General features: G+C 45.4%; 1 protein-coding gene and 1 pseudogene across 1 annotated transcript; one reads left to right on the top strand and one right to left on the bottom strand.

Annotated features, from left to right (window-relative positions):
* The first annotated feature begins 2,087 nt into the window (after positions 1-2,087).
* LOC119271952 lies at positions 2,088-5,123 on the top strand (annotated as a pseudogene).
* Positions 5,124-14,385: 9,262 nt separating this feature from the next.
* LOC119267161 (7-deoxyloganetin glucosyltransferase-like) lies at positions 14,386-16,336 on the bottom strand. The gene is made up of 2 exons (XM_037548507.1): positions 15,683-16,336; positions 14,386-15,563 (listed from the first exon to the last, which is right to left on the bottom strand). The coding sequence occupies exons 1-2, from the start codon at positions 16,200-16,202 to the stop codon at positions 14,590-14,592; spliced, it is 1,494 nt and encodes a 497-aa protein (XP_037404404.1). The 5' UTR covers positions 16,203-16,336; the 3' UTR covers positions 14,386-14,589.
* Between the last annotated feature and the right edge of the window lie 6,286 nt (positions 16,337-22,622).

Here is a 22,622-nt window from a genome sequence, read left to right as displayed (position 1 = left end):
CGTTGCTCTCAATGGTGCGAGGACCCTAAAACAAAATCTAGTAAGAAATCACATTTTTTCCGTAACCCTAGATGCCCAGATGAAGGTGGACAGGATCTCACCCGACTGGTAACTTCGTCGCCACTTGACGAGTACGAGCTGGATCCGGAATCACTCCATGAAACCATGGCCGCTAGCTTCCTTGGCGGCGGCGGCGGGCTGGACGGCGGCGACGAGCTGCGGCGTCGAGCAGAGGAGCAGAGTAAGAAACAGAGAGGGGAGTGAGCTGCGGGTTGTCTGGATCGGGAGGGCAGACCGTGGTCTCCTTTAATCAATTCAGGTGAAATGGTGGTAGTGCGGGTTGATTCCAAGCAACGGCAGGGGGGTCTTTGCAAAATGCGACGCGCTGACCGGGTGCGCACCCACGAGTCCACATGGCAGGCTCTGATTCGTTGGGACGTGATTTGCACATCTTGAGCAAGTTCAGGGACTGGGTAGGGTCACTTTTCAAGTTGTAGGACCAAACTATCACATTGAGAGCAAGTTCTAGGATTCCTGGTGCTTTTAACTCCACTAAAATGTTCGCCCCCTCCAAGTAAAGCCTTCCGAATTGTCCAAAAATCGATGATCGTTGTTGCCCCCAAAACCTAACAAAAATGGGGAAAGAAACGCAACCACATAGGTGGAAAGGTTCGAGACATACCATATGCTGGCGGAAACTCATTCGCGGCCCCTATGACCGTCCACATGCCGCCTCCCTCGTCTCGGACGAGGACGAGTTCAAACCGGCGCAATATTGATCGCCTCTAAGAGCTCAATGTGGAAGACGAGAAGGCATGGGTTTAGGGAGGGTTTGCGAGGCCGTTTACGAATCTATGATAATATGAGGTTCATCTCAAAAGAATTGCATCGACCCACTCGACCAAGGACGCCTTCGCGATAATACTCGACCTATCAGTGATAACGAAAATTCTACACTTACGGACTGCACCCTACGGGCTGCACTTACAACAGGCATACGTGTCCCCAGTTAATCCCTCTCCGTCCGTGAATTGCAATTGTGGGGCCCGGTGCCGTTCAATCAATTATTGTCACGTCATCCCGTAACTTGCAATGCCGTGAAGTTTGCCTGTAAGTGTAGCAAAGCTCTTAAATGTTTGAGTTAATTAAACCTACGGTAAAAAGAACTTGCACACAATCTTCAAAAGTCCACAAAAAATGTTGCACCAACTCGGCCGTGGTCGTAAATTTCAAGATGATATGCCGGCTTAGTCTTTCGGAGGTGCTCATAGAGGTAATGTGTGCGTGTGTACGTTCATAGGGGTGAGTGTATATGAGCACCTGTGTTTATATTCATGCTAAAAAAACTCGGCCGTGGTAACTTTTGACTAGAAAAGAAGCAGAATTGCCGGATGTCATGCCACGTCGAAAATGGGCATGCGCCAGGCTCCGTGCCTTTTACAAAAAAATAAAAATAAAATTGAGAGGTCAAGTATTATCACTGGAGCTTTGCTACACTTTGCAACACTCTTGTGGAGTTTTGAAGATTGTGTGCAAGTTCTTTGTACCATGGGTATGATTATCTCAAACATTTAAAAGGGAATGGGTCTGAATGCAGTGATTTTGGCCACTGCAAAATCAAAGTAGTGCCACTGCGACACGTGTGCCGGTCCATCCACTGGACGGGGCGTTGGGTGGCAATGGCAGACCAGAGGGCGTCTCCATGACCATGACCGCACCCCTCTGCTCCGTATCACCGGAAGGAAGTGCAACCCCAAAAGATGGCGTCCAACTGCTCTCTTTGCTGCAGCCGCTAGCCGACGAACCCGAAAGCCTCTTTTGCCGCGGTTTGAATGCAGTCCAAGCCTGCCACCCTCGGATGTGCCACGTTCCAAAGGCTGCGATCTCTGTCCTCCGCCGTCCGCCGTCTGACCGTCGTAGTTCCGTCCGTGACCGGACCTGAGCAGTTGAGCTACCCCCGACGGCCAGCATAAAACCCCACCCCCGTCGCCTGCCGGGGCACCGCCACCACCACCTCGCCTCGCCAGTCACCACCAACGCCGCGCACGCGCACGCACGAACCGGCGCACCAAGCTAGCCTGGCCGAGATGGCGTCCGCCGCCTCGCCCCCGCCGTCGTGGGTCATCCTGGGCAGCGTGCCGCGGGTGCTCTCGGCGGCCGACGCCAACGCCGACCTCCCTCCGGGCCCAGGCGCCGCCGACTTCTCCCTCGCGCTGCCGGCGCCCCCGCGCGTCGCGCTCCTCACCATCCCCCCGCGCATCTTCCCGTGCCGCACCACCCCCGACAACTTCCCCTCCGTCCTCGCCGCCGACCCCTCCGCGGGCCTCCTCCTCCTCCACGCCGACCAGGGCCGCGCCACGGGCCCCACCATCATCGACACCCCCGGCCGCCAGGAGTTCTCCTGGCGCCCGCGCGTCGCGGGCTACTTCGTGCTCGACGCCGCCGCCGCCGCCGCCCTGCCGCTCCCCAAGCCCGAGCTCGTCGCGCACCCGGGCCACCTCGGCCTCGTCGCCTCCCCCGACGGCCAGGGCTTCATGGTCGCCGAGCTGCAGCCCTTCCTCGGCGGCGACACGGCCGACCTCCTGCGCTTCTCGTCGCAGGTCGGGGAGTGGGTCAGCAAGAGCGTGCGCTACCCGCTCCCGGCGCGCCAGCTCAGCCCCAACGGCGTCGTCGCCTGCTCCGGGAGGGCTCTGGTGGGTCGACCTCTCCTGGTGCCTACTCACCTGCGACCCCTTCGCCGACGCGCCGGCGCTCCACGTCGTCCCGCTCCCGGACGGCAAGGCGCTCAAGTCCAAGGAAGCCTGGGGCCTGCTCGACAAGTACCGCTGCGTCGGCGTCAGCGCCGGCAAGCTGCGGTTCGTCGACATGTACCGCAACCGCAACAGCAACGGCGCCGCGCAGATCAGCGTCTGGACGCTCGCCGACTACCCAGAGTCCACGGACTGGACGCTGGAGTACGAGGCCACCTTCGCGGAGATCTGCAACGACGCCACCTACAAGGCCACTGGTCTGCCGAGGAAGATCCCCGTGCTGGCGCTCATCCATCCAATCAACCCCGACGTGGTCTACTTCTTCCTGGACGAGCACCTGGTCGGCGTCGACGTGCGTGCCCGCAAGGTCGTGGGGTGCGAGGTCTACGAGCTGGTTGAGCCGCCGCGCGAAGACGTCGCTTCCCGCTTCGTTCACGCTTGGCAGCTGCCACCGGCTCTCTGCTCAGGTAACTCGTTGTGCATTTCTGCTGCATGACTCTCTGATTCTTTGCCACTGGCTTGTTAGTGATTGGAAGTGGTGTGGTTCTGTGGCATTGTGAAAGGGCTAACATTTCAGTTCTTGCTGCAAATGTTGAAATTTTAGACTAAATTAGTCCTCTTTGAATATGTTTGATAAGTAAATTTTAGAGTAACAGGTTATGTTTGATAAGTGTAAGGGGCTAAAAATGAGCTTTTAGAGTAAATTAATCCTCTTTGAGTATCTTCCTACTCACACTACATATGCAGCAACAAGATCGTGGTTGTATTTAGCACTGTATTTACTAAACAAGATCCAGTGCACATTATTCATTCCACCAGAAATTGCCTAAGCATACGCCCTGTATACATTTTTATTCTTAAATTGATGTTTATATATGCTTGCTATGGGCCGGGTTTCAATTCAAAGCTGTAAGGTCGTTAACTGCATGTATATATTTAGCTTGTATTTCTTTCCCAAATCTGTCAAAAAGAGTTTAGCCTCCTGTACAACGTATATGTTTTTCTCAGTAAATGCAAGACATTGCATTCAACACTTTAGCCTCCTGTACAACGTAAGTATGCAACGGGCATGTGAAACGCCCAGTCCTGTAGTTCTTTGTGGATAGTACTGCTAGGCTATGGCGGCTTACTGCGTTCGTGTTCTCCGTTTATAGGCCTGGTGTTAATGTGAGTTCTGACTTAGACACTTGTATTTGTATAACTTCGCCAGGAGTTTGGTTTGCAAAGCATTATGCACATATAAGTGAAGTGTCACAGTAAGGTCCTTCCATGGATTTCATGTGGCTCCTTGAGTTTTAAGATGCAGCTCCAGCTCTGAATATTATTTTGGAATGTTTCTAAAGATACTCATGTGTCTGATAGAAACTGTCTGCAGGAATCCATACACTAGTGTTCAATTTTTTTAGATATACTAGCATTCTCTCTTGAACGTAATTCTCACGGTAGTATATAATTGGTCGCGCTAGCTTTTGTTTTCAAGACTTGGAATGTTCTGGCAGAATGTGCATAGTGAATCAGCTATTGAAGTGAATTGCAAGAGGTATTCCTTTTGTGGATTTCATTCAGTTCCTTGAACACAGATTATGTTCCTATGGATTCTCTATTGCGCTGATCACTCCGTATATGTTGTTATGTGATAATTTTCAGAATTCTTGTGCCACCTCTTTTGCTTTTTTCCTCTTCAATTTGAATTGTTGTGACAAAGGTATAATTGCCATGAATAAGCAGAATGAATCAACTATTAAGTACCTGCAATCTGCCCTATGTCTGTGATCCATAAAAGACCCATGAAACAAACAAATTGGCTGATATAATATGCTCTGGCCTTTGAAGGTCCTGAAGAGGAAACAGTCGATGGCGCGGCTGAAGAGCTGCAGCAACTGAATCTGTCCGATTATCTGAAAAAGTACAAGCTCATCTGTTAGATGAAGATGAGGAATGAGAAGCAGGGTTAACTTCTTAACAGGTGACGCCAATTAAGTTGTATATTTGTCCATATACCACATTAAGTGTCTCTTCCACTACTGATATCATACAGAGTCGATCGCTAAAAAATTATTTTCCTCTGTTTCAGGTAGGGGAAGTAATACTACATCGAAGTACCAGGTGATTCTGACGCTTAGCGACCACTGGCCCGGTTGGCGATGGTTGAAATGTTTCGGTGATCAGTGTTTTGTTGAGACGTTTACTACTGGCTTTTGTAATTCGGCACTCGTGCATGCTGAATCAACCGTCTTGGATTCAGAACTGAAGTCCAGTTCTCTACTTTAGTTACGCTCTTGTTTTAACTTTTGAGGGGACAAACAGAACGGTTAAGCTCTTCTGATATTGTATCTTTAAGTCCAGAAACTTGTGAGCGTGGTCTTTTTATCATGTACGGATCCATCGTCCACCGCAACTTTGAGTTCGTGCAACTTTTTTTTCTTCAGTTTTTAGACAAAATTTATTTTGTTTCAGACCCTATCACAAGGTTTTGTCTGTTGGAAGTTGGAACAAGCCCTGGATCAACACACGCACGTGAGGTGGACACACACACACACACGAGAGGAACTGAAGGACTAAGAAGACCTGCACGAACGTGGTGAACGTAGAGATTTTTGCGACGCGCAACTGTCTGCATCTTTTCTTCTATTCCTTCTGGTCCAAACTCGAGTCGTAACTAGGGCCAGAACTTTTTTTTGTAGCTGCAAGTCTATCCTTGACTCGCAACTGAAGCACAACATGTTTCCCAGTTGCAAGTACATCCTCGACTCGCAACTGGACCCCGATCATTCTTAGTCTCAATTGCAAGTCCGCCCTCGACTCGTAACTGGGGCCCGAATTTTTTTGCCTTAGTTAAAAGTCCACCCTCAACTCGCAACTCTGATATGACATTTTTGTATCTTAGTTGCAAGTGCACCATCGACTCGCAACTGGGGCATGACCATTTTTTCTGTCTTAGTTGAATGTCAACCCTCGACTAGTAACTGGGGTCGAACTTTTTTTATCCTTGTTGCAAGTCCAAAATTGAACTCACAATGGCACGGAGTTTTTTGTCCTAGTTGCAAGTCCACCATGAACTCGCAATTGGGCCCGATATTTTTTTGTGCCCTAGTTGCAAGCCCACCGTCAACTTGCAACTGGGCTGATCTAGGCCCGACCCCTTTTTTATCTCAGTTGCAAGTTCATCCCTGACTCGCAACTAGGTTTGTAGTTGTGTTTCCTCCAAGTTGCAAGTCCACGCTCGGCTCGCAACTGGGCCACATAGTTGTTTTTGTCCCAGTTGCAAGTGTAACACCCGTGTGTTACTTAAGGATAATTAAAATGCATTTTTGCTTAACTATCATTTTTCTAATAACTCGGGCATGCTAGTATTTATAAATAATTTTGGATATAAATATCTTAAGACCAATAGGTGCATCCCAATCATTAGTAGATTTTCTTTGTATTAGAAGATGGTGGAGTATTGCATTTGCTTGAGCAATCTACGTACACTTACATGCATGCATCAATGCATGGCATGCACCACATCCATGGTCTGTACTCAACGCACTGCATGCATCCATCTAGTCACCATTGCCGTAATGCATGTACGTAGCCTGTCGACTAGCTCAGTAAGGTTAGTTGTATTTTCTTCTCACAGGCCAGCTAGCTCTTGGATTACACTGTACCACCGTCTAGGGCAGTAGATATTTTTGCATGCAGCGATGAGAAGGCTTGTTGCATGGCTACATGTCTTTTCCTTGAGAGATAGAATGTACGTGTCATTGCTCTGGTTAGAAACATATGCATGCATGAGCTAGTAGGTGCATCGAACCAGCCATTAGGTGAAGCAAAGGGGCACTAGCTTATCCTTTGGAGCAAGCAGGAGTTACGGCGGCAGCTGGACGACGATTAATGTGTTCACAAGGAGCTACTCACTTGTTACCAGTATATAAGGCGACCAGGTGCTGTAGCGTAGGACCATTGACACACTAGTCAGAGTCGTCTGCTGGAAGAAGAAGTTGGAGCTCTCACTGGTGTTGTTCCTAGCGACCGCGTGGTAGACGGGTACTGCTGTCAGGCAAATAGCAGTTCCTCTGTTCATATTTTGTTGTTGTGCTTGGTCCTACGACTTGCACACTGTTACACTGATCTAGAGATATACTGCTGCTAGTATTTTTTTTGCTAGCCACTGTACCGTGATATATGAGTTCTTCTGCAACTGTCCTCTGTTTGTTGGCCACGGTACTGTTGAAGAGAAATATGTTCCGGTGAGCAAGTAATCGTCATGATTATTTGGGCTTATGTGGAGACGTGATGATTACTACATAAGTTTCATCATACCACTGACCTCCTTATTTCCATATTCACATATTGTCTATATTGGTGTCACGACCGCAAACATATTGTACCGGTCACGGTTCAGGTATGGGACTGTCTGAGTTCTCCGCTGGGGGCGACACTTGTTCCGAACAGGGTATCGGTGATGGATCCTTAGGAACGACCCATACTAGTAAGTCAAGTTGTCGTGCCTCAGGGGGTCGAAGGGCTCTGCTCTTCTAGAACCCACGTGGTTCTGGTCGAGACTGTCGATGTCGGAGTACCCCTCTTAAGAGTGTAAAAGTGTGAATATTCACCCCTGTGAGTCCCGGGTAGGGAACCTTGCTGGTCACGTGTGATACCATTTTCCCTATACACCGCTATAAATATTTCCAGTATTCCGTTGAACTCTGTTTAATATCATCTTTTAATTCAGCCTTTTGCACTACTTTATTTTCCGCCGCTAAATCTGTCCATTGCTGTCGTATCATTTCCTTGAAACTGAATTACACCGTTGTGATATCCATAACACTTTCTCCTTTTGTACCCTTGAATAAATGCTACTTGCTGGGTATGAATCATCATACTCACCCTTGCTTAATTTCTATTTTTGCAGCCCAAAGTGGTAATGATCCTGAGCTTGGCTTTGAGCAGTAGGCGTAGCACGCGCCGGGAGGGAATAAATTGAAGTACTTTAGAAGTTTATTTTCAGCAAGAACTATGTATCCCCAGAATAAAGAATACATGCTTATTATGTGTATTATTGTGAAAAGTTTTAGTTTAGGCCTCACATATTTATAATCTTTTGTTTATAAACGCGTGGCGGCTGTTACGTCCGAACCATGTTTTGGGGCGTGACAGCTTAAGTGGTATCAGAGCTTAGGTTAAATAAAATTAAAAACTGTTGCAACTAATGGGGAATAACCAGGGTATTATTTTGTGCGTGTAAGTTAGAAACGCTCTTTTTTGTGCTTATTTTATGTGAAGCTAACATTTACGTGGCTCATTTAATTATATGTCCTGTCATGAAATTTAGTATTTCACTTCTTATGCATGCATTTTGTTAGTGCTAATATGTGTGGTTGGAATCAGGGATGGATGGCCCAACCATCTTCCATCTTAACTTTGTGCAAATCCTCGAGGAGGTAGCCGATCATTTTCACCTAGAGCCACCAGTGATCTCTACTAGTGCTCTTTCGGATGGAGGAATCCAGGGAGCTGTGCACGCGCAGGTCACTCCACATGACCCTGGTGCATACACTACCTTCTATGGCTATGGGGAGGATGATCATGAAGCTGGGTGCTCGGCGGCTCGTGAAGCGCTTAAATCACTCTACTTTAGTCTGAACTTTGGCCTAGTGGACTTGCACAGCTATGAGTACTGGGAGACTTTGCTGGACTTGGCACGTTCTGAGCAGCAACACCAGGAGGAGATTGCACAACTCCAGCAGTACCATGAGGTTCGTAGGAAGCAAGAACTAGACGAGTTAGAGCAGGAGCATCAGGCCCAACTTTATGAAATAAAGCATGACCATGAAATAGAGGTGGAGGACCGCGATCGCTGGATCGAGGAGGAGGGACACAAGACCAAGAAGCTGAAGCAAGAAAGAGATGAGCTGGAAGACGTCAACAACAAACAGGAGAGTGAGATGATGGATTTGAAGGCAGAGAACTGGTGCCTCCGTCAGCAGCTTGTAGCAATGAAGGATGAGAAAGGAAAGAACTAAGGGCGTGCAACGTACTAGCTAGCAGGCGATAGTACAACTTGAGTGGTCGTACGTACTAGCTTAAATAAATGAAGTGGCAGAGCTACTAGTATCTAGTGTGTAATGGTGTGACCTATCCAGTTCGCATGTGATGTCTGCCTCCTGTAGCAACCCTAGTAGTAGTAGGTTGCTTCCATTTTTACTAGCCTTTGCATGTAGCTTGATGTTGACACTAGCACTCCTGTCAGGTGAGGCTGTGCAAATTTTGGTTGTACGTGTCAACCCCTCTTATATAGTAAAATCAACTTTTATGTACTGATGCATGCTATGAAGAGTGGCAGTTTATTTATTTATTTTGCTCTCCATCCTTCATGATTGTATAGATGGCTAACCACGATCATGGATATTTTTCTACTACCCACGCTGGAGGTAGCGGTGGATCTCAAAGGACCGCAGAAGATCAACTTCCTCCAAGTAATTTGCTCTTGGAGATTTTGAACCGCCAGGAACAAACTCAAATGCGACAGACTATAATCTTGGAGCAGTTAGTACAACAGTCACCCCGAGGAGAGAACTCTCATGAGGGTGGGACACAGGACAGCTTGCGCCAATTCATGCGACTGAAGCCGCCTGCCTTTCTTGGCAGTGCTAATCCTATGGATGCAGATGACTGGTTAACTGAGATAGAAAAAATATTTGAAGCAAGGCACTGTCCAGAGCAAGAGAAGGTGACGCTAGCTACGTTTATGTTACAAGGTGGAGCTTTTGATTGGTGGAATGTGCACAAAAAGAAATATCCAGAAAATTATTTGGTTACTTGGGCGATATTTAGGCAAGAATTTCAAAAAAAATATTTTCCTGAAAGTGTTCAGAGGAAAATGGAGCTTGAATTTCTACAACTAAAGCAAGGTGATAAAAGCGTGGCAGAATATGAAATTAATTTTTCTAGACTTGCCCGTTATGCGATGGCGTACGTTGAAAATGATGAAGTAAAGGCGCGAAGGTTCGCTCAAGGCTTACATCAACCCATCAAGGCGCGCGTGAAGGTATTTGAATTAAAATCATTTCGTGACATAGCTAACAAGGCTCTTACAGTGGAACAAGCATACCTTGAAGAACGTGCTGAAGTTGAGAAACCAAACAAAAAGATGAGGTTCGACGACCGTGGTCAAGGAAACATGCAAAGGAAGGCACATCAAAATTGGCGCCCAAATAATCGAGCAACATATCAGCCCATAGTTAATAAATGTGTTATTTGTCATGGAGATCATATGGCTTCCCAGTGTGAGCAGCGACAGGGAAAATGCTTCGGATGCGGCAAGGAGGGACATGTTATCAGTCAGTGCCGGAACAAGAATTTTACTCATAATCAGTCATTTGCTTTGCCTGCACCAAAAACACCATTGTACCTACCTGCACCGCCTCCTAAGGCGAATATTGCTCCTCGGTACACGAACAATCCTGGAAGGAAGCAACAGCCTGTTCATACTAAAGTAAATCATTTGACCCAAAATGAGGTGGACAATGATAGCAATGTGGTTACAGGTACGTTCCGAGTATGTTCTCATAATGCGATTGTTTTGTTTGACTCTGGTGCTACCCACTCTTTTATTTCTTCTAAATTTATTGGTACCCATGGAATAGAAAGTACACCTATAAAGAAAAAAATCGTGGTAGAGTCTCCAATGGCTGAGATGATAACTCGAAGGGTATGCACTAATTGTCCGGTTATTATAAGGGGACATGAACTTCGGGCAGATTTGATAGTACTAGATATGCATGATTTTGATATAATACTAGGCATGGATTGGTTGATTGAAAATCATGCAACTATTGATTGCCATGGGAAGAAAGTGATACTTCAAGTACCTGGTCAACAGAAAATAGTGTACCAAGGGAGCCACAAGAAAACAAGGTACGCACAAGTTAGAAACTTGGAAATAAAGGAGAAACGTATAGAGGATATTTCTGTGGTTAGAGAATTTCCTGATGTATTTCCTAAAGAGTTACCTGGAATTCCACCGGACCGAGAGATTGAGTTCAGCATAATCCTGGTCCCTGGTACTAATCCTATTTCAAAGACCCCATACAGAATGGCTCCAGCAGAACTAAAAGAACTCAAGCAACAAATCAAAGAGTTAGAAGAAAAGGGATTTATTCGTCCAAGCATGTCACCATGGGGCGCTCCAGTATTATTTGTAAAGAAGAAAGATGGCAGTTGGCGATTATGTATTGATTATCGGGAGCTGAATAAGGTAACTATTAAGAATAAATATCCCTTGCCTAGGATCGATGATTTATTTGATCAGCTACAAGGCTCGCGGATATTTTCAAAGATAGATTTGCAATCGGGGTATCACCAGCTAAAAATTAAAGAAGGAGATATTCCAAAGACAGCTTTTCGCACCAGATACGGACACTGCGAATATATAGTCATGCCGTTTGGATTAACAAATGCACCCGCAGCTTTTATGGATTTAATGAATCGTGTATTCAGACCATTCATGGACCAGTTTGTTGTGGTATTTATTGATGATATTTTAATATATTCAAAGACAGAAGAGGAACATGCCGAACATTTGAGAGCAGTACTTCAAACATTGAGGAAACACCGGTTATACGCTAAACTCAAGAAGTGCGACTTTTGGTTAGACAAAGTATCATTCCTAGGCCACATTATTTCTGGAGAGGGTATATCTGCAGACCCAACAAAAGTTCAGGCAGTGTTGGACTGGAACAGACCAACCACGATTACTGAGATAAGAAGTTTTCTTGGGTTAGCCGGATATTACCGGAGATTTATTGAAGGTTTTGCTCAGCTTGCAGCGCCACTGACACAGCTCACTCGCAAAGGAGTAAAGTTCGACTGGACCGAGAAGTGCGAAGAAAGTTTTCAAGAATTAAAACGTCGACTAGTGTCTGCCCCAGTTCTCGCAGTACCAATAAATGGGATTGGATTTACTATTTTCTGTGATGCTTCAAAAATTGGTTTCGGTTGTGTCCTCATGCAGAACAACAAGGTAATCGCATATGCCTCTCGACAACTTAGACCATATGAGAAAAATTATCCAACACACGATCTGGAATTAGGTGTTATAATCTTTGCTCTAAAAATATGGAGACATTATTTGTATGGAGAACACTGTGAGATTTTTACTGACCACAAGAGTTTAAAATATATTTTCACACAAAAGGAATTAAATATGCGGCAGAGAAGATGGATCGAGCTATTTAAAGACTACGATGTCAATATCAATTACCATCCGGGTAAAGCAAACGCAGTAGCTGACGCGCTAAGCAGAAAAGCTGATTGCAATGTGGCATCTTTAATCACCTCACAAAGGAAGATTTTGGAGGACTTAGACAAGATGGGAATAGAGGTGCATGTACGTGACCCATCGATCACTATTATGGCACTACAGGTCAAACCTGATCTTCAAGAAAGAATTAGGATAAAGCAACTGGAAGATCCTTTTCTTGTCAATCTCCGAGAAAGCATAGAGCAAGGAAAGCCATCAGAATTTCACATACGGATGGATGGATCTGTATGGTTGAGAGAACGTATTTGTGTACCTAAAAATGCAGAGTTGAAATTGGAGATCATGCAAGAAGCTCACACCACTCCATACACTGTACATCTTGGTAGCACAAAGATGTATCGGGATATTAAAGGAAATTTTTGGTGGCCAAATATGAAGAGAGAAATAGCAAGATTCGTCCTGGAATGTCCAATATGTCAACAGGTAAAGGTGGACCATCAAAAAGCACCAGGCCTCCTGCAACCGCTAAGAATTCCTAGTTGGAAATGGGAGGATATCAGTATGGATTTTGTTACCGGATTGCCGAAAACTTCCGCAGGATATGATTCTATATGGGTTATAGTAGACAGATTGACCAAGGTGGCACAATTCATACCAGTCAAGAAAACAATGACCCTTGAAAAATTAACAAGGTTATATATTAGGGAGATAGTTACGAACTATGGCGTCCCTGTAAATATTGCTTCAGATCGAGATCCAAGGTTCGTTTCAAGATTTTGGAGAAGTTTACATAAGACCTTGGGGACCAAACTGAATTTTAGTACAGCCTATCATCCCCAGCCTGATGGACAAACAGAGCGAGTCATACAAATACTGGAAGATATGCTTCGAGCAAGCATGTTGGACTTCAAAGAAAAGTGGGATGAGTCCCTTCCTCTAGTCAAATTTGTATACAACAATAGTTATCAATCCAGTATAAAGATGGCTCCGTATGAAGCTTTGTATGGTAAGAGATGTCGTTCTCCTATATGCTGGGAAGAAATTGGTGAGAGGAAGTATATAGGCCCAGAATTAGTTCAACAGGCAGAGGAAAAACTACGAGTAGTTCGGGAGCATTTAACGGCGGCACAGAACCGTCAAAAGAAACAAGCAGACACCAAACGGAGGGAAGTTGAATTTCAAGAGGGGGATCTAGTATACCTAAAGGTTTCACCTCGAAAAGGTACGAGACGTTTTGGTTTGAAAGGAAAGTTGAGTCCAAGGTATGTAGGACCTTTTCAAATTATTGGCAGAGTTGGACCAGTAGCCTACCGATTAGAGCTGCCTCCAAACTTGTCAGGGGTACATAATGTTTTTCATGTATCCACACTGAAGAAATGCGAGACACTGCCAGAAGCAACACAACTACCAATCGTGGAACTGAACTTTCTGGAGGTAATACCCTATATTTCATGTTGGTGCTTTTTTCTTAACAGAAGATTCTAAAATTTTCTGGAGGTAATACCCTATATTTCATGTTGGTGCTTTTCTCTTGCATATAGGATGATTACAAAATGATGAGAACATATACAAAAAATATAGAATGAAAACAAGAAAATAAAAAACTGAAATAGAAACCAAAGAAAAAAAATGCAAAAATAATTAAAAACATGGAGAGCAAAAAAGAAAAGAAAAAAGAAAAAATCCCAAAGAAAACCGGATCGACTCGCTTCAAGTAGGTCACGCTCTTTTACTTGTCACAAACAGTAGGCTGGCACGGTGGCTAGCAGCGGGAGATATGGTATCCAAACAGTAGGTCACGCTCTTTTCTATAGCATTCGCGGTAGGGGCGTGCTACTGAAAGTTCATGCCGCCAAAAAGTAGTTGGAGATACGGGACTCGGTCATCATCCTGGACCTATTCATATCTTGGGTTGGGTTGGTTTGTGGGTTGGGCTTGCAAAAGCCTTATATGAAAGTGCTTAGCCTGGCCGATGGCCTAGAAAATTGCATTTCATCTTCTTAAAAAAATGTACTTCAAAAATTAAACAAATGGTTTTCAGGATAAAATAAAAGAAGATTATACCTATATTATACTTTAAAATGAAATAAAATCCAAAGGTCACACTTTTGGGCTTTCTACCAGGTCTGCACACGTAGCAGCTCCTTGAAAATTCCAAAAAAGAAGATCGTCACATCTTTATATGGGAAAAGAAAATGTCTTGTCTTTTTTTTTTTGTATTTGCGCGAACCTAATCCTACAGTGAATTGCTTAGACCTCAGTGAAATATCAAAACCGCTCTTTCTAAAGTATTGCATGAATGTAATTAATGCGAACGGCAATACGGAACGGGAACAAAGCTATGCAGAAATGAGGCGAATTCGCCCTATCCACAGATTCAGAATCGTGTAAGCCAGCAAACCACGTTTGATATGATCTAGTTAAATGTCCATCAAAATGTGCTTATTTTGTCTACCATCGCTTCAAAACAAACCAAGCCAAATTGAAATAGTTGCAGTATACAAATAGAGACGTCACTGATAACGGTCGTTTAAGGGACACATTTCTTAAAATATGGTAATTTTGCAGCGCAGACGTTCCGTTTCCCATGCATTAATCCCGCGCGACACCGTGTGCAGAGTCGCCGGTCTTGGGCAAGAGTACATCCCGAACCAACTCGTCGAAATTGCGGTGGGACGAACCGCCAGGTTTGGCCGCCATGATAGCCTTCTCCTGCCACTCCTCCGCCCTCTTCCTCATCTGCTTGCCCTTCTCCCCGTCCATGAGCTCCGCGATGAGGCCCGTGACGGCATCGCGCTGGACGTTGTTGTCGATCTCCATGCCGACGCCCCACTCTTTGCACTGGTACCTGCAGTTGGTCTGCTGGTCGCCGAAGAAGGGCCAGCTGATGACGGGCACGCCGCCGCACATGCTCTCCAGTGTCGAGTTCCAGCCACTGTGCGTCAGGAATGCGCCCACCGCCGGATGGTCCAGCACCTCCTGCTGCGGGCACCAGGAGGCCATGAGCCTGCGCCCCGCCGTCTCCATCAAGAACTCCGGGGGAAGCACCGCGGAGTCGCCCCTCACGAGGTCGGGGCGAATGACCCACATGAAGTGATGGCCGCTGTTGGCTAGCCCCCACGCGAACTCCACCAGTTGCTCGTTGGTCATGACGACGATGCTCCCGAAGTTGACGTACACGACGGAGGCGGGCTCCTTGCCTTGGAGCCACTGGAGGCACTCCTCCTGCTCCTTCCACAGGCTGAGGCTACCGATGGTACTGCTCGTGGAGCGCGGCGCGAGCAGACTCAGCGGGCCGACCGTGTACACCTTGGGCTTGCCGTTGCCGTCGCCGAGGAGCGGTTCCATGGCCTCCACCGCCTCGCCCTCTAGGTCGCCGAAGCTGTTGAGGATCACGGCCGTTGCGCCGGCTGCGCGCTCTGTCTCCTTGATGGCGTAACGCACCATGAACTCATCCAGGTCTGTTGTGCGTATGAAGGTCGGGAAGTCCCTGAGCCTCATGCTCCTCAGGCCCGGGACGTCTTCCACCGGCATGTCAAGGTATCCATCCGTCAACTGGTTCATATCTACGGCCCATGCATGCACGTAATTAAAAAGATGGTATTATTGCCAGAGCAGATAGGTCCACAGCCAGCCAACAATGTGTGTTCGATCGATATTGGATACATGATACATGTATACGTACCTTTAAGTGGGGCGATGCCACGGTCGATGAGGAGGCGGTAATGTCTGTACCCGAGGTAGCTGACAGTACTGGCCGTCCAGAGCTGGACGTAGGGGAGGCCAAGCTCCTTGGCCGCGTCCATGGAGAAGCCCATGATGAGGTCAGAGACGACGCAGGTGACGGGAGGGCGGTCCCCCGCCGCGTTGAGCTCGGCGAGGAGGCGGCGGAAGGGCCCGAGGCAGGTCTCCGTGGTGGACTTGCAGAGCGACGGGATGTCCTGGGTGACATCGTCATCTTCGCCGCTGGACGGCGCCTGCATGCCGTCCGGGATGGTGGCGAAGCGGAAGCCCGCGCCGCCGGCCATGGCGGCTGCGCCACGCGTGCGGACGAGGCGGGCGTGGTTGTACTCGGAGTTGACGAAGGTGACGTGGAAGCCGCGGGCGTGGAGCAGCTTGGCGACGTTGAGCATGGGGGCGATGTGGCCCTGCGCCGGGTACGGCAGGCACACGGCGTGGGGCTGGGGTGGCATCTCCGCGGCCATTGATGGATGTTTTTGGTTCCTTCTCCGAAATGGCAAATGGGCTGTGGGATTCTTATGCCTTTTGTGTAGAGTACTCCTTGATTTGGTTGGCTGCAAATCAAATGGTGCTGGATATGGATACGGATGCGGATGCGGATGCGGTTTGGCTTGGCTTGGCATGAGCACCGGATACGGAGTATTTATAGGCAACGGCGAACCAAACGCCTGTCGTATCAACGACGCAAGCGATTACGTTTCCTCATTCTTCTTGTTTTGGTCCAACTTGAAGGGATGACAGCAGCCGGGCCGTATTTTTTACTGGCAGCAAGTTTACGATGCGCTTCCACACTGCTATATTTTTGGTTCTGTTCTTACCCCACAAATCACAGTCACACAAAAGGGGTCTCGATCTTTTACCGTTAAATAAAAGTGATGGAGTTGGTGATGACTCGTTGTAATGGTTGGGTTTTCATCGTTTTGGACCAAATAGGAAATAAAATACTACCTCCGCTTCCAACTTACTTGTCTTATGCAGTATGATTAACAAGAAAATAAAAAGAGCAATTGATGATGTATAGTCATATAATATTTACCTTGTACAAATGAGGAAGAAATAAATAACAAGAGTAATCTTATATACTTATTTTTTCCGGCCGAGGTCCGTCCTTTCCGGTGGCGGTTGCCGGTCATGGGGCCGCAAATCCACCACGGCGGGCAAGGGTTGCGGCCATCGCATCGGCAGTGGAGGGAAGCTGCTGCTGCGGCGGCGGAGGAGGAGGGGGCTTTGCCGGCCACTGAGAGGAGGGCGGGAGCGGCGGCGAGCTTCATGGGGCAGTTGCGCCGTCGTAGGAGCTTCTCATGGCACACGGTGGCCAACGGTTGAGAAGGCGGTACCGTCGTACACATGAAACAAAACGCCCGCTGTTGGCGTCGTGGGGGGTATTGAGATTTTGCGGCAGCCGCCCAAGTGTTGTGCATTTGCAGCACTTGGTGCCTCATTTTAGAGGTGCAATTTGTTGTTCAATTTTTTTGTGATTGGGTTGCTGTTGGAGATGATGCTCTACAAAAGTCTATTGGAGATGATGTCATGCTCATAGCAGAATTACCTCCGCTCGTTGTCTGGAGATGTTCTTTTATTCCGTAGCAACACATGTGTTTTAAGGTAGTTTTTTTTTTGAAAGTGTGTTTTAAGGTAGCTAGTCTAGGTGAGCAAGCTTCCGAGGGTAACATGACTGAAACTGTATATTTTTTTATCATCGCAAAAAAAAAACTGTATATTTTTCTCCATCGTTCCTTTTCTATTTCTTCATGCTTTCCTCGGGTGTAGTATATATCCTACTCCTAATATTTTGACCATGCATGGTCGTTGTTGCCAAATGAGCCGGCGGAGTCAACTCAGACGGACAGCGGACCAGATTGGTTTTTGCTGCTGCATGCTTCCGAGGTTAGATCACTGACGACCAACATACGAACATACACGTCATGTCTATTGGACGGCCGGGTCAACCTAGTACTTCCTCCGGTCCTTTTTACTCTGCACATTGGTTTTGTCGAAAGTCAAACTTTGCTAAGTTTGACCAAATTTATATTAAAAATTATTAGCATCCATAATATCTAATAAATATAATATGAAAATATATTCCAAGATGAATCTAATGATATTGGTGTTGTTATGTGAATGTCTATAATTTTTTATATAAACTTGGTCAAAGTTGGATAAGATTGACTTCGGACAAACCTAATATGCAGAGTAAAAAGGACCGGAGGGAGTACTATGCCACACTCGTTCATCTTCTCTTTTCTTTCTTGCGGTCTTGCGGGGTTTAGGATCTTCAACGCTCGCTGTAAGAGCAGCTCTAGCCAAACTCCTATTCTTAACTTCTGAAAGAAAATGAAAAGTTAAGAAAGTGATTGGAACTAACTGAACCTCTATATTAATAGCAACTTCCTAAATCCCACAAAAGAAAAATAGTAACTTCCTAAAAAATAACTGTTTTTTCATCCTTTTATCACATAAATTTCAAACAGGTGGACAGTATTTCATCAGTCATTTGAATTATTCAAATTGACCATATACAACAGTTCAAGTACAAATATACATATAGCTCATCCAATCGAACAATTTGAATTAAAGCATGCATATACTTCATTCAAATGCCACCAAATCAATTCGTAAAAAAGGCCAAATCAATCAAGTTTATAGAAGAAGAAAAAACATCACATAGCATGTCTTATGCCGTGGTACTTTCAGTGCGATAATAATGGGAAAAGCCATTTAATTATGGACCTTGTCCAGAAGATAATGATATATGTGGAACTTGATTATAACTGTATTGAATTCAGGGATAGTATGGCATCAAGCTTGGATTATAATGAATCTTGGAAATATCGATGACCGACTCAGAGTAAGAAGATTGGCATTAGGGTTACACTTAGATGCTTTTAATATTTATTATTTTGAAATCACGATAGGATCACACATGTTAAAATGTCGCTTCATGTTAAATTGTCGCTTTTCGCAAATCACTATAGAAATCACATTAGGGGTGTGCCAGTCGTTTTTGCCGAGTGTGACACTCACCATACCCTCTGCCGAGTACTTTTCAGCCTTCGCCCAAGCAACCTACGTGCTCGGCATATAATTTCATCTGAAAACTGAAAAAAATAAATAGTTGTACGCATAGCAAAGCTGCGGTAGATGATGGATCCATACATGAGGATGTAAGATTTGATAGAAAGCATTGAACCCTTTGCGATTTGATAGGAAGCGTTGAACCCTTTGCTCGGGCCGCATGTATATTTATAGAAGGGTTGCTGTGGCTTACAATGTTTTGGAATATCGCTAGGACTTCCAGAATACAACGAGAGATAGACTTGGAGAAGAAGAACAGAAGAAGAGATAGAAACAGAACTAGTTTAAACATACCTGACTACCTCTACGTATCCTATTCTAACATCCTCCCTCAATCCAAACCTATGAAAATTTCTCTAGGTTTAGATTGTATTTGAACTCGTTCAATCTCCTTGTAGTAAGCGGTTTAGTGAAGCCATCAGCGAGTTGATCTCCTGTGGGAATAAACTTGATGTCAAGTAGCTTTCGTGCTACTTTTTCTCTCATAAAATAGAAATCAACCTCTATGTGTTTTGTACGTGCATGGAACACATGATTTGCAGAAAGATAGGTAGCCCCAATGTTGTCACACCATAACCTAGCTGCTTCTGGAGCTTTCATCCCTAACTCATATAGAAGGGTCTGAATCCACATGATCTCAGCTGTTGCATTTGCAAGAGCCTTGTATTCTGCTTCAGTGCTTGATCTTGACACAGTAGCCTATTTCCTTGCACTCCATGACACAAGATTTGATCCCAGAAACACAGCAAATCCACCAGTGGACCTTCTATCATCAGGGCATCCTGCCCAGTCAGCATCTGAATATGCACTAACTAGCAAAGATGATGACTTAACAATCTTGATTCCAAGTCCCATTGTGAACTTTAGATACCTCAGAATTCTCTTTACTGCAGTCCAATGAACTGTACTAGGTGCATGTAAGAACTGACATACTTTGTTGACAGAATATGAAATATCAGGTCTAGTCAATGTTAAGTATTGTAGAGCACCAACAACACTCCTATAGTTTGTTGCATCATTCGGTCCAAGTAACTCACCTCCTTCAACTGTAAGTTTCTCATAAGTGGAGAGTGGTGTACTTACCGGTTTGCAATATTCCAGTCCCACCCTTCTTAAAATATCGGTGGTGTATTTCTCTTGTGTAAGAAGTATTACATCCTTGATCTGTTTTACCTCTATACCAAGAAAATAATGAAGATCACCCAAATCCTTAAAGTGCAAACTCCATATTAAGATCACGAAGCAGGCAGGTAGTGGCTTCTGAGCTGGAACTAGCAACAATTATATCATCAACATAGACAAGAACAAACATAGAGATGTTGCCTTTGTGATAAAAGAATAGTGAGGTATCTGCCTTTTTTGGAATAAAACCAAGTTGCTGTAACTGAGTGCTTAACCTGGAGTACCAGGCTCTTGGGGCCTGTTTTAAGCCATACAAAGCTTTGTCCAACTTACAAACAAAATGAGGTGTGCTTTTGTTTTCATACCCTGGTGGTTGCCGCATGAACACTTCTTCCTCAAGAACACCATGAAGAAACGCGTTCTGGACGTCTAGTTAACGTAAGCCCCATCCTCTGAAAATAGCAATAGACAATACAAATCGAATAGTAGCTGCCTTAACAACAGGGCTAAAGGTATCCTCATAGTCAATTCCAAACCTTTGTTTAAACCCTTTTGCAACCAATCTAACTTTTCGAATTAAAGCATGCATATACTTCATTCAAATGCCACCAAATCAATTCGTAAAAAAGGCCAAATCAATCAAGTTTATAGAAGAAAAAAAACATCACATAGCATGTCTTATGCCGTGGTACTTTCAGTGTGATACGTAGTGGGAAAAGCCATTTAATTATGGACCTTGCCCCGAAGATAATGATACATGTGGTTATAATTATATTGAATTCAAGGATAGTATGGCATCAAGCTTGTATCATGACTTGGATTAAGACTCCGACTATGATGAATCTTGGAAATATCGATGACCGGATTCAGAGTAAGAAGATTGGCATTAGGGTAACACTTAGATGCTTTTTGTTTTATTTTATTTTTGAAATCACTATAGGATAACAGATGTTAAAATATTGCTTTGCACAAAAATGAAACTTAGTACTGCAGCCTGCCTTTGTACTGAGCCATTGCATTCTCGATGCCGATCGGGGCCACAATGAGGTCACCGTCAACAACACACCTCCACCATCGCGTCACCTCCTCCCTCGGTCCAAATTGAGACCACAACCAGCTTGCCGTCAACCATCGTGCGCCTCCTCCCCTCCATAGTCCGGATCAAGGCCTTGACGGTGTCGACATCGACCTTTTCTTTTTGTTCTTGTTCTCACACTATGCCGAGTACCTGGTTTTTGGCACTCGGCATTATGTCGAGCACTGTGATTTTGACACTCGGTATACTTCGAGTGCCACATGGTGTCACCGCTTCCGTCGGTTAGTAGTCATGTTGCTTTATTATACTCGGCGTATGTTTTGTCGAGCACCCGTGAAATAATACTCGACATACCCACTATGCTGGCCAGTGGTATGCCGGTCGTTTTGGCCCAGTGTGACACTCACCGTACCCTATGCCGAGTACTCCGTCCGTTCCAAAATAAATGACTCAACTTTGTACTAACATCTATTTTGGAACGGAGGGAGTGCTTTTCAACCTTTAACAAGCACCCTACGTGCTCGGCATATAATGTTTTTTCTGTAGTGAATCTGAAACAGGTGCACTTTTTTTTGCTGTTACACGATAATGTTGTGTTAATCTCGCTGAACCTGAACCTGTCACACTAGTGCTTAGTTTCTGAACTTTCTGAACCTTCTGAAAATAATGCCATAGACACCCTGTGTTCGTGCTGCAACTGAGTAGGGCTACTGTTTATTTTTCCTGTCAATCGTGTAACTGTTGGCCACAATCTCGTCCCTCGTCCGTGGGGTGACGTGGGTAAAACGGATCGAGGCCGGCTGAGGATGGACTTGCAACTGAGACAAAAAAAATCGAGTTTCAGTTGCAGGTCGTGGATGGGATTGCAATTAGGACCAAAGAATGTCGGGCTCCAGTTACAAGTTAAGGGTTGACTTGCAACTGAGACAAGAAAAAAAGACAACCCCTGTTTGGTGGTGGATAGTTAAGTAACAGCGATGAAAAAAATCATGAATTAAAAAAATTAAAAAGGAGAGAAAAGATAAAATAAATATTAAAACTTTATGAATTTGAAACAAATAAATAAAAAAGAAAAGGAAAAAGAAACAAAAAATCACTTGCCAAACAGGGGGCTGACATACAAAACCGAGAGCTATATCGACTAAACGACACACACAACAAAAAAACTGGATTTTAATATCAATAGAGTTAGTGTACGGAAATCTATTGAAACTCATTAGGATTTATAAAAATAAACACGCTACCCAGGAGAAGTGATGAGAGCATGAGGGTAATGGCTGGTACGTGTGAGGAAATGGGAAAACTAACGAGGAATGGCTACTAACAACTGCCCATGCGTGGCCGATACAGTCAAGCACTCACTTCGCCGGGCTGCTGAATGCGGACTAAGGACAAACAACCACCCGCTAGTTCAATATTGCGAAGAAGAAAACGCATGGACCTGAACACGGAGAACGTATCCAGTGCTACGACGGAACTGGTGCAACGAGTGCTCCGAGCGAATCTGCGCCAATGGATCAAAAGTTGACGGAACGGATTTATCACGTGTAGAGCTTCTGGTACATTTTACATCTTAGGCCTTGCAGAAATCATTTAACTGTGAATAGTCCTCAAAACACCTCCCGTCTCTTCTCCTTCTGCTGTACCTTTC

Source organism: Triticum dicoccoides, chromosome 3A, assembly GCF_002162155.2.
Source record: "Triticum dicoccoides isolate Atlit2015 ecotype Zavitan chromosome 3A, WEW_v2.0, whole genome shotgun sequence".
Lineage (NCBI taxonomy): Eukaryota > Viridiplantae > Streptophyta > Magnoliopsida > Poales > Poaceae > Triticum > Triticum dicoccoides.
The sequence above is the reverse complement of the archived record's forward strand: the minus strand, read 5'-3'. Positions and strand labels throughout refer to the sequence as shown.

What these genes read in the sequence shown, in the direction of transcription:
- LOC119267161 (XM_037548507.1), bottom strand. Translation starts at nt 16,202, where the DNA reads ATGGCCGCGGAGATGCCACCCCAGCCCCACGCCGTGTGCCTGCCGTAC. An exon ending in TGGCATCGCCCCACTTAAAG is followed by an intron (nt 15,564 to 15,682) that starts GTACGTATACAT and finishes CATGGGCCGTAG; the next exon opens with ATATGAACCAGTTGACGGAT.